Source organism: Cucumis sativus, chromosome 5 (genome assembly GCF_000004075.3).
Source record: "Cucumis sativus cultivar 9930 chromosome 5, Cucumber_9930_V3, whole genome shotgun sequence".
NCBI classification, from domain to species: Eukaryota; Viridiplantae; Streptophyta; class Magnoliopsida; order Cucurbitales; family Cucurbitaceae; genus Cucumis; species Cucumis sativus.
Genome location: NC_026659.2, coordinates 28390343 through 28403227, shown reverse-complemented (window position 1 = coordinate 28403227; position 12885 = coordinate 28390343). Strand labels below are relative to the sequence as shown.

The 12885-nt window shown below is 34.3% G+C and overlaps 2 protein-coding genes across 3 annotated transcripts; one reads left to right on the top strand and one right to left on the bottom strand.

The window, feature by feature from the left end:
* Positions 1–85: 85 nt before the first annotated feature.
* LOC101206449 (monocopper oxidase-like protein SKU5) lies at positions 86–3506 on the bottom strand. The gene is made up of 8 exons (XM_011657558.2): positions 2791–3506; positions 2594–2703; positions 2207–2477; positions 1954–2083; positions 1482–1842; positions 1004–1372; positions 588–844; positions 86–367 (listed from the first exon to the last, which is right to left on the bottom strand). The coding sequence occupies exons 1-8, from the start codon at positions 2935–2937 to the stop codon at positions 318–320; spliced, it is 1695 nt and encodes a 564-aa protein (XP_011655860.1). The 5' UTR covers positions 2938–3506; the 3' UTR covers positions 86–317.
* Positions 3507–7293: 3787 nt separating this feature from the next.
* LOC101210923 (NAC domain containing protein 50) lies at positions 7294–12612 on the top strand. 2 transcript variants are annotated; one of them, XM_004142394.3, is made up of 4 exons: positions 7294–7690; positions 7994–8283; positions 8550–8792; positions 11617–12612. In XM_004142394.3, exons 1-4 carry the CDS (start codon positions 7462–7464, stop codon positions 12205–12207), a joined length of 1353 nt encoding a protein of 450 aa, XP_004142442.1. In that variant the 5' UTR covers positions 7294–7461; the 3' UTR covers positions 12208–12612. The 2 variants fall into 2 exon arrangements, with proteins under 2 accessions (XP_004142442.1, XP_031741540.1); XM_031885680.1 differs by having other exon boundaries at positions 8550–8813.
* The last annotated feature ends 273 nt before the right edge of the window (positions 12613–12885 follow it).

Here is a 12885-nt window from a genome sequence, read left to right as displayed (position 1 = left end):
TTCTTTTTTCTTCTTAATCTTAACTTCTTATTTGATGTATTTTAACTATTGAGATTAAAAAATGGAAGGTGATGAAGATAGGAAATTGTAAAAGAAAATTAATGAATCAATATTGTGACTTTGCCAGTTGCACAGTAAGAAATGAAATAGGACCAGAAGAAACCACAACTTCTACAGTATATTTGTCACAGACAAAGTGAGTGAAGTCATAAAGATACAGAATTTCCCCCTCTTGCAGGTCTCTTAGGACTTGTATCAGACAGTATTCAAACCAAAAGTAATAGCTTTAGTGAGTCTTCTTAATCGCTATCACACAATCACGGTCGGAGGTGCGCACTAGCTGGGACAGATGATTGATTGAAAACTCCTGTTAACAAACAAAACATACCAGATTGATCACTTGTACAAATATTAGAAACTTGACATGCAGGGATCTTCAAGATTTTAAGTAAGGACGACTTCTTAAGATGCGTGTAAATCTATGAACCAAACATTAGTTTCCTAGAATGGTGAACACTAGGCAGCAACAAGAACATTCTATGTGGGAAGCACAAACAAAAAGTATGTGGAGTGGAAGTTGAACGAACCGCAAATGAGGAGGTTTTCAGGCGGTGGCCGCTCCTTAGCCGGGTTAGGATCACTGTCGTGAACTCTCAAGTAAAGTTCTTGGCCTAAAAACCAGTTTTTCAAAAGTTGTGACCTTAAATTCCACATTCCTGGGTTGTCTAGGAAAGAATAAACTGCAGTCCATGCTCCTGGATAAACCTGTACCGTTGATCTCACAACCGGATCAAATAGGTTGTATGTGTTACGCAATTCCGGGGTCCAATCTCCATTTCCAAACCTGGAAGTCATACACCATTATTTTGTTGCATGGATGAGAATTCAAGTACTTCACATATCAAAACAGTTTTATAAGGAAAAACTATCTGAAGATGGTTAGGTTCAGAAGAATCAGGTTGCAATGCTGTTAAAAATAAAGTTGACTATCTTTGACACGTACCCGACTGTATAGAATCCAAAACCATCAAGGTGCCAAGAATCTATGAATTCCCAGTTGTTTTTAAAGACAATTTCTATCCAACCTTTGTGGTTTCCAGTAACGACAGAGACTCCAAAAGAAGCATTTAGATTGACAGATTGAACGGGAAACTCATCAAGTTGGTACACCCCGGAACCATTGACTAAGAGATCGGCAAGCTTCAACGGGGTATCAATCGTGAGGTAAGACACATTGTTGACAACAGCTTGTGGTAACCCATTAATCATGCCCACAGAGTTTTGGAGGACGAAAGTTTGTGATATGGTCACATTTGTTACATTGAAGGTTCCTTGTGGATTTGGTCTGGCAGCTCCTGTGGTCATGTTCCATCTGTGAAAAAAGATTTGGAGAATAAGATTCAAATCATGTATGAGTGAGTATGAATTTAAAGAAATGGATACTTCCAGGAGATATATGAGAACTTAAAGACTTCACTTGCCTAATGGATTTTGCTTGATTTACTGAGAAGTCGAGGTCGAATGGATCAGGACCGGTTGGTAGAGGGCCAAGGGGTTGTGCAACAGAATTGGAATAGTGGAGCACTCCAACGCCGACGAGGCTGCTAAATTCTGTGGCATTCAGCAATTTAGGAGATGCTACAATGAAATAATCAGCATCGACTTGATTAGCGGTGACAAGAACGGAGTAGGATTGCCCCACGTGAACATCAAGTGAATCTAATATGGTCTGATTTGTGTAAGATCCTTCTGTCTCAACCAACAACATATTATGGTTTTGAATCTTGAAGTTGAAACTCAGACTCGTCCCCACGTTCGATATCCTGAACCTGTAAACCTTCCCTACAAGCCATACCATTCAAGTTCAAGAAACTTCAGCACTTTGAAACTTCAAAAATTTCATCTTCGTTACATCATGTGTAGGAAACACTAGCTCAAGAACAGCAAGATTACCTTGTGTGACAGTGAATGATTCAAAGGCTTTTCCTTCAGGGTTGCCAAAAGGTGGCTTCCCATTCATTAACATGATGTTCGGGATGCTATCAAATGCGATTGTCGGATTGGTCATCAGGGATCTTGTTATCTATCCAAAGTAATTGCAGGATAAATACATTAAGCTTAAGAAATCCAAAGCTAAAAACAGAAAGAAGAACAGAACTTCCACAATCCAACATTGCTTCAAGAAGAAATCCAACAGTATAGTTACCTTGTAGTTGTCAAAAGACCAATCACCAATGAGAAGATCAAACTCATCTTCTGGCTTTGGGAAGGGAACAGCGATCACGTTCCGGTTGTTGACACGAATCGGTCCAAATCCTCCAGCTGCCTTCTGAAAGTTGATTGATGGGAAGTAGAAGAAGCTGCCAATTTGGTCCTTGGTCTGAAACACATAAGTCCAATTTGTACCAGGTAAAATTGGACAGTTTGTTCCAGAAACTCCATCTTGCCATGAGTTTAGCCTTTGTTGTATCCCATTCCTACAATATCAAACCAACCACCACATAAAAGCTCAACCAAACAGATTACTCTCAAATCCAACATTTCAGCCATTTACAACCAAAGAATTTCTCAAACATTATAACACAGTTCATACCATGTAAAAAGAAGAGGCTCATCCAAATTGTTAAAGACATTGACGTGGACAAAATCATTTGTTGTAGTATTAATCAGAGGTCCTGGGAACAACCCATTAATGGCAATGACCTAAAAACCAAACCCATTTCATTATCAGAAGAGAAACAAAGAGAACTCAATAAAAAATCAAACATGGGAGAGAATGAACATTCTTACAGGCTGCTGCTGAGAAACAGGTTGAATTGTGAAATCTAAGGTCACATTCCATTCAAGAAAGATATCAATGGCATTCACACTGAGAGCAAATAGCCCAATTACTAGCAAATAACCAACTGGGTGCCTGTGAAAACCATTAAAAGCCATTGCAGTGGCAAAAGAAGAAGAAGAAGAAGAAGAAGAAGAAGAAGAAACCTCTTCTTTTTGTTATCTCTGAACAGAGATAGAAAATGGAAAGAAAACAGGAGAAATGCATAGAGGTAATAATGAAGTGGGTTCATATAAACAGGAGGAGATGTCCAAGAAAGATTAATTAGGGGAAAAAAACAAGAACAAGGAAGGAAAAATTCAACTGGGTATTGAGAAATAATAAAAATTGAGGCATACAATGCAAGAAAATCGAATATTAAAGAGAGCCGGCCCCGGCAATGAAGAAGAAGAAGAAGAAGAAGAAGAAGAAGAAAAAGGGACAAAGTTTCTTAGTTGAGTGAAAGCTTGAAGCTGGTTTTGGACTCATTGACGCTGACCAAGTTCTTCTGCTATACTTTGACAAATGTCATCATGGGACTGAGTTTTCAAGGCATTATTATTTCTTTCTCCATGAACATTATTACTCCAACAGTTTGGGAGCCATGGCTTCCTATCTTTCTTGAATCAAATATATATATACACACACATAATTTTGGTTTTTATACCCGTCGAGATTCAAGGATGGTCTTGCCAAAACAATGGATAACTTAGATGTGCACTAAGAGAAACTTATATCAATAAGTTTCATAAAAGTGAGCAAGTTCTGAAAAGTGGATACTACAGAGATTATGTAGCCTAGCAATTGCTCAACTAGAATTTGAAATGTGGCATTTTCTTTTTTAAAAAATTAAAATCTTTTTTAAGAGTAAAATAGATAATATAACAAAAAAAATTAAAGTTCAAAATTTTGTTTATAGAATTAATTTTCAAAAAGTGCTTTTGTTTTTAAAATTAAAAGAAAAGCACTCATTTAACTCTTGCTTCATAGGTCAAACATACTTAGAAAATTTTGGAGGATCTTGTCCCAACCATTTAATATAGTTTTGTGGGCCAAATTTTGAGAGCCAACATTATTATTTGGTTAAATTGATTAATGCATGTCAAACTCCAGTAGAATAAACTATTTTCCAACTCTATAAAAAATCTCAAATTCTATCAATTTTGTTATTCACAAATTAGTTCAATAATGTTGAAGTTATAACCGTATCGAAGTCTATTAAAAATCAAACTTGTATGATTAAAAGAACGGTACATTTACACTTACAAAAGTTAATTTGTAAAGTGAGTGAGTACAACTAACTATAACAACAACAACGATAAAGAAAGCTATTTACGACAAATTTCTATTAGTATTGAAAAACGATCACTTTGAATAAATATAATATTAAGTAATAGAAGTCTTAAATAAGAATATAAATTAATAGCAGTTGAAATTTGTAAAATTTTAATATAGAAATGTCACACATTACCACGTTGGTTAAATTATAGGGATAATTGCAAATTTAGCAATTAAATTCAAATTAGTTAAGTATATAGCACAATTTTAAAAAATTTACAAATATAGCAAAATTTGTCAAATTCTATCAATGATATAAGTTTATCACTGATAGATCATGTTGCAAATATTGGTCTGATATATCATATGAAGTCTATCAGTAATAATTTTGCTATATTTGCAATTTTTTTAAAATGTTGTTATATCCTTAATTATTATTCAATTCCAATTTTTCTAAATTATATTTTCATTAATTTTTATTTTATTTTAATATATATAATATAAAAAATGATTATTTAAGTTGGGAAAAAATGGGTTGGTGGATTTTATGATGGAAAATAGAGGTGTGGGGTAAAGTGAAGAGATTACTTGCCTTAGAGGTTAAGTCCCCCATGCCATACATCAGCTATCGTGCGCCATACTCAAACCTCACTTCCAACAAATCCCTTCATCTTTCTTTATTTCTTTTCACACCCACTTTTTAGTCCTTACCTTCAAATGTACAATACAACGTCCCGACTTGGGATTTGGGATCCAACCTTTCATTCCAAGAAGAAAAATCGTGTCAATTATTATCGAGTTAATTATAATTTTAAAGTAGACAAGCTTTTACTTTTCCTTTCTATTTTTACAATGAACTGAACATTTATCTATAACTAATTGTGTTATTTGACTCTCGTTGACTTATATGTGTGTAAATTTTTAAAAAAATAATAATTTAAAAGTAAATTACGAGACTTAACTTAAACAGTTGTTTAAAACATAAGATTTGGAATTGTAGGAAATAAATAGCTCGTACCTATAGTTTGATATTGTTTGATAGGAAAAGTAAATGAGATCATGACTATCTATTCAATACGTATCTTATATTTATATTGGTCGTGGTGTTACTTATCTATAGTTTGTTTATCACACGCGTAGTACATGAAATAATGTATCACTTTGACTTAGTAGTTGTAATGAGATGGAGAATGTGACAATCAATAATTCATATATATCTATTGCTATTAAATCACTTTATTTCTTATATATATATATAGTTAATATCGTATATGTGTAAACTGCTTTGTTGCATGATATATCTAAAATTGATACATTATCTAGTCGTGTGTCGTAGCTACTTTAATTCAAATAGTTGTACGGTATAAAAAATATAAATAATCATTTTATTATATATATATTTTTGTAGATCATAGATTAAAGATAATTTTGGGAATTTATAAATGACATAATTGTATACATTTTAGCAAAGTTGGATTTGGGTTTTATGATTTTGTTTTTGCAAAATGAGTGCACTTGACTTTATCATGTAATCATTTTCATACAACAAAATATAAAAGTATATAAAATAGACATCCACTTATCCACAATTTTATTTGTCCTTTTCCAATCATTTATTCAATTTGTGTTGCTTTTAATTTTTTTTATTGCTAACCTCATTAATGGGATGAATTTTCAAATTAGACTGCTTCTTTTAGTACTCTATTTTATCAATAAAATATTACAAAATTTTAAATTTTTATCAATATCTATGGATATTTATTATAAACAATAAACTAAATATTGTTTTTCTTTTTCCATAGAATTGCTATGCTTCAAATAAAATTTAATGAACAAGTTTAATCATTAATTAGAAGCCAACTAAAAATGATGTTAGTCAAATTAAATAAATATTAGGCTTATAAAATAAAGGAGTAACAAAGTTAATTACAATATAAAGAGTAAATATTTAGTCAAATATTATATTTTTTTTGGTTGATAAAGTTATTATATTTTTAATAATTTTATAAAACTCAGTCCATATCCATAAGTGATTGACACTAAATTATTATTATTTATTTATTTAAAAGAATACAAATAATTATCATTGTCTATTTGATAAGTTGGGTTTTATAAATTTAACTTTTAAAAAGAAATAGTGAGACGAAAATTAAGTAAGTGAGCAATTGAACTATCCTTTGAAACATGAATTAATAACCTATGTACTGAATAACATCATTTCACTCGTTTATGTCCGTTGTTAACCAAACTAAAACGTATTTATTGTATAACGTTTAAATCTGTTGACTACATGTTAAATTAATATTAAATCAATAAAAAAACAATTACTTTTTTTTTTAAAATGTTAAAATACATACAAACATTAATATTTGATTGTATTGTTTGCAAGGTTGGATAAAGATCACTATCTAATAAAATTATAATTAGAATCTTAGAAAAACTTTTATAATCCACTAAAAATCAATCTAAACAAATCATTATGTAAATTTAACGAGATTTAAATTCCTACTAAAATATTTAAAAATAATAATTTAAAGAATGTTCGATCATGGTCGTAGAGGTTGATAGCCTACTCTGTTAACGTATTACTCTTAAAGTTTTAAACTTTTACGATATTTACTATTTTTTTCTCATAATTTCGTTTTCTATTTGTTATCATACTAACTATTTATTACATTAACTAAAATAGTTTGTAATCAAAACACAAATGGTTAAAACAGTCTACACCATAAATACAAAACTACTACAAGAAATTTATCATATAGCAAACAATTCAAAATTTATCCATAAATACAATTACATGCAATATATGTGTACGTTAGAGAGTTCATCGTTGATATAAAAGTTCGTCATAAAACATAGATAAAAACGTCATCATCTAATCCAATATGAACAGAAATACTATTAGCAATATATATAAGGGCACATTTAACACCTAAAGTCGGGTTGAGCTAAGGGGATAAAAAAACCCGTATTTCTCACATCCTTATTTATATAAATTGTTTCAATTATTTTCCGACGATGATTACCCATTCAATTAAATAAAAACCATCAAAGTTTTTTTTCTTTATTTTTCATAAAATAATGTATAGATATCAACGTTCATATTTAAATATTTTGAAATTCTTAATTAAACAAAGATTAGAAAAAAAAAGAAGAAGAAGAAAAAGAATGTAATAAATAAAGAAATTCAAAACGAGGTTTGGTTTTCTCTTTCCCCGAAAAAGAATACCTTGTAATTGAAGGTATCTTTTACGTAGTTTCTTCAGCACCAATCAAAGTCTTATCTTCAACCTTTGAAAACCCTAATCTCCATTCCCATAGCTCTTCTTCCTAATTTCCTAACCCACTAGGGATTTTCGCTAATGGGTTCTGAAACCTTGACTCTATCAACGCCTCTACCTCCCACCAAGCCCATCGCTGCACCACCACCAGCCGCCGCACCCACAGCACTTGCTCCAGGGTTTAGGTTCCACCCCACTGACGAAGAGCTCGTTATTTACTACCTTAAGCGCAAGGTCTGTGGAAAATCCTTCCGTTTTAATGCTATTTCCGAGGTCGACATCTACAAGAGCGAGCCCTGGGACCTCGCTGGTAACTCGCTTGCTTCCCTACTCACTTCCTCATCTTCTCTGATTCTTCCAATTTCTGTTCATTTTCTATGTATGTTGGGTTGTTTCTAGGCAGATTGTTGGTCGATTGGTTTCTATGAGCGTTTATTTCCCTCTCTGGCTCTGATTTTTTTGCCTCAACCTGCTCCATCTTAAAATGGCCCTTTTGCTTTATGGTTTCAATTTTTTTAAAGCTTTGTTGGTCAATCGGTGGCTGCAGGTTTCTTTATTGAGTTCCTGTACCACGTTTTCTTAATTTCTAGATTTGTTTTTATGTTATATTTAGGAAAGTCAAGGTTGAAGAGCAGGGACCAAGAGTACTACTTCTTTAGTGTGTTGGACAAGAAATATGGAAATGGGGCTAGGATGAATAGGGCTACAAGCCAAGGATACTGGAAAGCCACTGGTAATGATCGGCCGGTCCGCCATGACTCCAGGAATGTGGGCTTAAAGAAAACGTTAGTGTTTCATAGTGGTAGAGCACCAGATGGTAAGCGGACCAATTGGGTCATGCATGAATATAGGCTTGTAGATGAAGAGCTGGAGAAAGCTGGAGCGGGAACGGGAAGCTCGCAGGTGAGGCCATCATGAAAATTTGCCATGGGCAGTCCATTTTGTGTTCTTTTGGCGGCTGTGCTGTGCTTTAGAAAAAGCAAAGGAATGTACGGATTCTGATACTTGTGAAATATGTTTAGGTGTAGCTTAGAGTTTGAGTGTCAATTTTAAGTGTCACTGTTCTTCCTTTATGCACTTGTTTCAGTAAATATAGTGTTTCAATTTGTATGTGGAGTTTAAACTTCTTACAAAGCTCTCTGTCTCCTCTGTCCTCTCCGCTGGAGAAGGATGCATATGTTTTGTGCAGAGTATTCCACAAAAGTAATATAGGTCCTCCGAATGGACATCGTTATGCACCTTTTATTGAGGAGGAATGGGATGATGCTGGATCAGTTTTGATTCCCGGAGAAGAGATTGCAGACGGTAAAATAGCTAGTCATGACGCACAGTCTGAAAGGAACAGTAATAGTGTGTGTGCTGCTGAGGGTAGTAACGACGGTGCATGCGGCGAAGGGAAGGATGGCATGCAGGTATGCGTTTCTCTGAACTTGGTAAGGAACTCATTTCAGTGTGAAGCACTGAAGTTTGTTTCGAATCATATGAATAAATGAGTTACAGAGTTGAAGCACGTCTTGTTAAATGCTTGTAACCACATAGATTGGTAGTCATGTAATCATATAGGCTGATCGGCAGTAATTTTTTTCCCTTTAAAATGCCTGCATAAAGAAAAATTAGTACGTTTTTTAAAATTATTTTTATTTACATTTAATGGTCATTTCCTTGATCTAACGCATCTAAAAAATTTGATCAAATGTAGGTTTGATTTCTATGATGCAGCAAGCTAACCTGTTCTAAACAGTTAAATATTTTTCAAGCCAAGGATGCTTCTCGCATGCTTAAATTGAAAGATTTATTTTTTATTATATGGGTTTGGTATCTATGCATTATCAGTTTTGACTAACAAAGGTGAATTATAAAGTGTTAACTATTATTGCCTTGGTTATTACTTAACTTCACTGCATCAAATGTGTAGGGGAGGGGGATTAGAAATTACTAGTTTTCAATGAAAAGTGGTTAAAGAGGAAAATGACGGATAGTTCAAACCTGAACAAGTGACTCAGGGAGATTGCCAAAATGTGTTCCTTCTAGCCAGAAAAAGAAATGTGGGATCTTTAATTTTATATTTTTTTTCTCCCTTTTCAAATTTCAAATCATCTAAGACACAAGAAATTTAAGTCTGCCAAATTATTTTGGCATTTTTTTCTTAAGTTCTAGCCAGAAACCCCCAAGAATATTTGTAAGTGTCTCATAACCTCCCCAAAAGTTTCTCATAACTTTAGGTAAGGAAAAACACTGTAAATTTCCTTTACTCTATACCCCAGTAAAGTGGGCTAAGATACGTGACTGAATGCCTTAGCTGTATATCTTTTTGGTTTTAACCTGCCAAGAACAGAAGTCCACAGGAAGAATTCAATCTTCATCGTGATTTTGGAATTCCATACAAGGATAGAATTCTAGCTAGGTCATGGCTTTACAGGCCTTGATCTAACCTGCATGCAAAAAATGCACAAGAAAGGAGCTGAAAGCTTTAGCCCACAAGTGTGTTTCTTTGCGCTCTTCTTAACACAGCAGCATTTCTCATGGAAGGTGCCCCTAGAAGGGTAAAAAGAATTCAACGGGAAGTGGAACTTTGATTCAAAGGGGACTCATCCCTTGTGCTGTCCCCCAAGTCAGTGTATCTTGTTCAGATAGAGGCTGATTCAAGGTAAAAAATTTCTTGGTTGCTTCTTTGCATATAGATTATGAGCTTCATGTTCCTTTAATAGGTCAGGAACCCTTCCTATTAACATAAAAAGCCTTCTTGAATCTGTCGTGGCTGGGCATCCGTTCAACCAGAAGAAGTTCCTTTGACTTCAATTAATTAGTGTTTTCTCTCGGAACTTTTGGCTTGTGGTGGAACAACAGTTAGTTACTATTTCTTTTCTGGCTGCTTCTTGGTAAACACTATATGCTCCTTTCAACAACTATGGCTGTGCTAATTGGAAGATTTTGTTTTTGCTTCTCTTGATTGGGTCTTGCCTTTCCTTCTCCTTTGTAATTTATAGCATCTACACATTGGTTAGTTTCTTATCTTCAACCCAACAAAAGAAGAAAAAAGAAAGAAGAAGAAAGAAAGAAAGAAGGGATAAATATCAAGAGGTGACTCTCTACCTGTATTGGTTTGTCCACATGAGGGCTTGATATCAGCCCAGGAGATTAAGAAAAACCCTCCGTGAATTTCCTCTGTTAGATTCCTTTCTGAACTTGGATGCCAACCTGGGACTCGACTGTTGAAACCATATGGCTGCATGTTGGGCAGGGGAAATGGTGTATGTATCTTTGAGCTAAATGGAGATCACCTTATTCTACACTCCTGCCAAGTTAAAAGGAGTATGAGTCTTTGAAAGATACAGGAATCTGTGGGTGTAGCAATCCAGAGAGAATATACACTATCCTTAATCCTTCCTATCAAGTTTCAGTCAAGAGCGTTCAAGTTCAAGCCTTACTTGCTGAATGATGGAAAATTGAAGTCATTCCACAGCACAAAAGACTTCAGAATGTATGTAACTTGAATATAATTGGCCTCTGTTTTCAAGCTTCTTCTATTTCCTTATCTCTCATGGAAAGGCTTGTGCCATATGGCGTTTGATTCCATTTCCCCAATCTCGTAGGAAGATTCCACGACTATCCCTTGTCATAAAGGGTCATGTTTCTTAAAAAATCTATTAGAAAAAAAGAGGGATTCAAGCACAGGTAAAACTTGAGAAAAGCATACCTATATTTAGTATTCTCATTTATTTGGGAGATAATAGACAAATGAGAATAAAGCCCAAAGGTTTTACTGTTTTCTATTTGAGATACAAATCACGGTATTGTATACTTATACAGATATGATTTAGAATTAAAAAGTGAAATAATAAATTTTGTTACCAATAGTCACGACTTTTTCTAGGGTGCGAACTATATGGTGAACTCTTGGAAGTCGATCATTGACTCATTGTGCGAGAAATAGAACTTTTGGAAGCAAAGTCCTCAATGGCAGACATGCTTTGGGAAAAATTGAATCTCAGCTTTAGTGGATCCAACTATTGTGCTATGTGATGCATCACTTTTTGTTCACTTATCTTAAAAGTGCAATTGGGTTTGTCTGTTCAGTTATTTACGAAACAATTGTCAGGAAATTGTATATGTAGTGTTGGTATTAATTTATGTATTTTATCAACGACTTCATGAGAATCGTTGACATTTCTGAAGTTGCCTTTCATTTTGGTTTCTTGTCCCTAAGAAATTACATTTTTTTTGTTTTTTCCCCAGGATAAAGCTCACTTCATCAATAAAGATCCTGTTATATCGAATGATCCTCCAAGAAGCTCTCACAACTTTTTGTTTGTGTGCAAAAGTGAGAAATTGGAGGATTATACTCCACCGTCCATAATTGCTAATCCTAAACCCTTCCCGCTAATGAAGTATAAACGAAGGCGACAAAGTGACTTAACCTCTGAGCTTTCCAAAGGTTCAGAGAACTCATCCATGTCGAATGAAGAGCCCAGCTTATCCGAAACTGCTATTGCATCGCAGACAGATATAACAACGACGAGTGTGACGACACCAACAACAAAAAATTTTCTTTCAACCTTAGTGGAATATTCACTATTAGAATCTGCAGAACCGAAGGATGCTCCTGCTCCTCCACCTGCATTAGAAACCTCAGATCTTAGTTCATCTGTGCATCCAAGCATCCTGAAATTCATCCAAGATTTGCAACATGAGATCCACAAGACTTCTATGGAGAGAGAGACACTGAAGTTCGAGCTGTTGAGTGCTCGAGCCATGATTAGTATCCTTCAATCCCGGATTGTCGTGTTGAATAAGGAAATTAATGATTTGAAGTCGAACTATGATTAGTATCGTCTTTCAATCTAGGATTGTGATGCTGAATAAGGAGAAGACCGTAACGATAATGAAGAAAAATGTTGACGACAGCCCAATAGCTATGCCCTGTAAATTGTTGCTACCATTTTGCTCTCTTTTGTACTTTTATCGGCGTTCGAATCCGGGCCGTTGTAGTAGCCTAATGTAACTAGTTCAGTTGTCTAAGCAACTAAGCTATCTGTTGTAAGAGTATCAAATTAGTCAAGCTCTTTTAAATGTGTATGAACTTCAGCCCTCTGTTGTGAACCCATGTTAGAACTTCATTTTGTGCTAATGGCTAAAGACTATTGATGTTGTTGTAACTTCAATTTCTCAGCTGCCGGCATTTCATGAAATAAGGTTGTCATAACTATTAATGTAATCCCCATTTCCAATGCATTAAGCTTCTGTTTTCAACCACACCACTTCCCCCCCACCTCTTTTACCCTTCAAATTTACTTCTTATTCCATGTTAGTTATATTAATCCTCAATGGAAGAAGAAACTTACATTTTCTTAAGCTGTAAGCAAAAGAGTCCTCCAGTTTCCATTCCTTTGTATTGCACTTTGTTAAAGGACCTTGAAAATATCACAAGTGAACGTATTCTATAAGGTATCATGATTGGTTGTCATCTTCATATCATAAGTATTTTGTTAATACTCTCAAAGTATC

Excerpts from the sequence above, each read along its gene's own strand:
- LOC101206449 (XM_011657558.2), bottom strand. The coding sequence starts at position 2,937 with ATGGCTTTTAATGGTTTTCACAGGCACCCAGTTGGTTATTTGCTAGTA. Across the intron at positions 2,478-2,593 it reads GAGCCTCTTCTTTTTACATG|GAATGGGATACAACAAAGGC; the intron begins GTATGAACTGTG and ends TTGATATTGTAG. Across the intron at positions 845-1,003 it reads TTTGGATTCTATACAGTCGG|GTTTGGAAATGGAGATTGGA; the intron begins GTACGTGTCAAA and ends TATGACTTCCAG.
- LOC101210923 (XM_031885680.1), top strand. The coding sequence starts at position 7,462 with ATGGGTTCTGAAACCTTGACTCTATCAACGCCTCTACCTCCCACCAAG. Across the intron at positions 7,691-7,993 it reads CGAGCCCTGGGACCTCGCTG|GAAAGTCAAGGTTGAAGAGC; the intron begins GTAACTCGCTTG and ends TGTTATATTTAG. Across the intron at positions 8,814-11,616 it reads TATGCGTTTCTCTGAACTTG|GATAAAGCTCACTTCATCAA; the intron begins GTAAGGAACTCA and ends TTTTTTCCCCAG.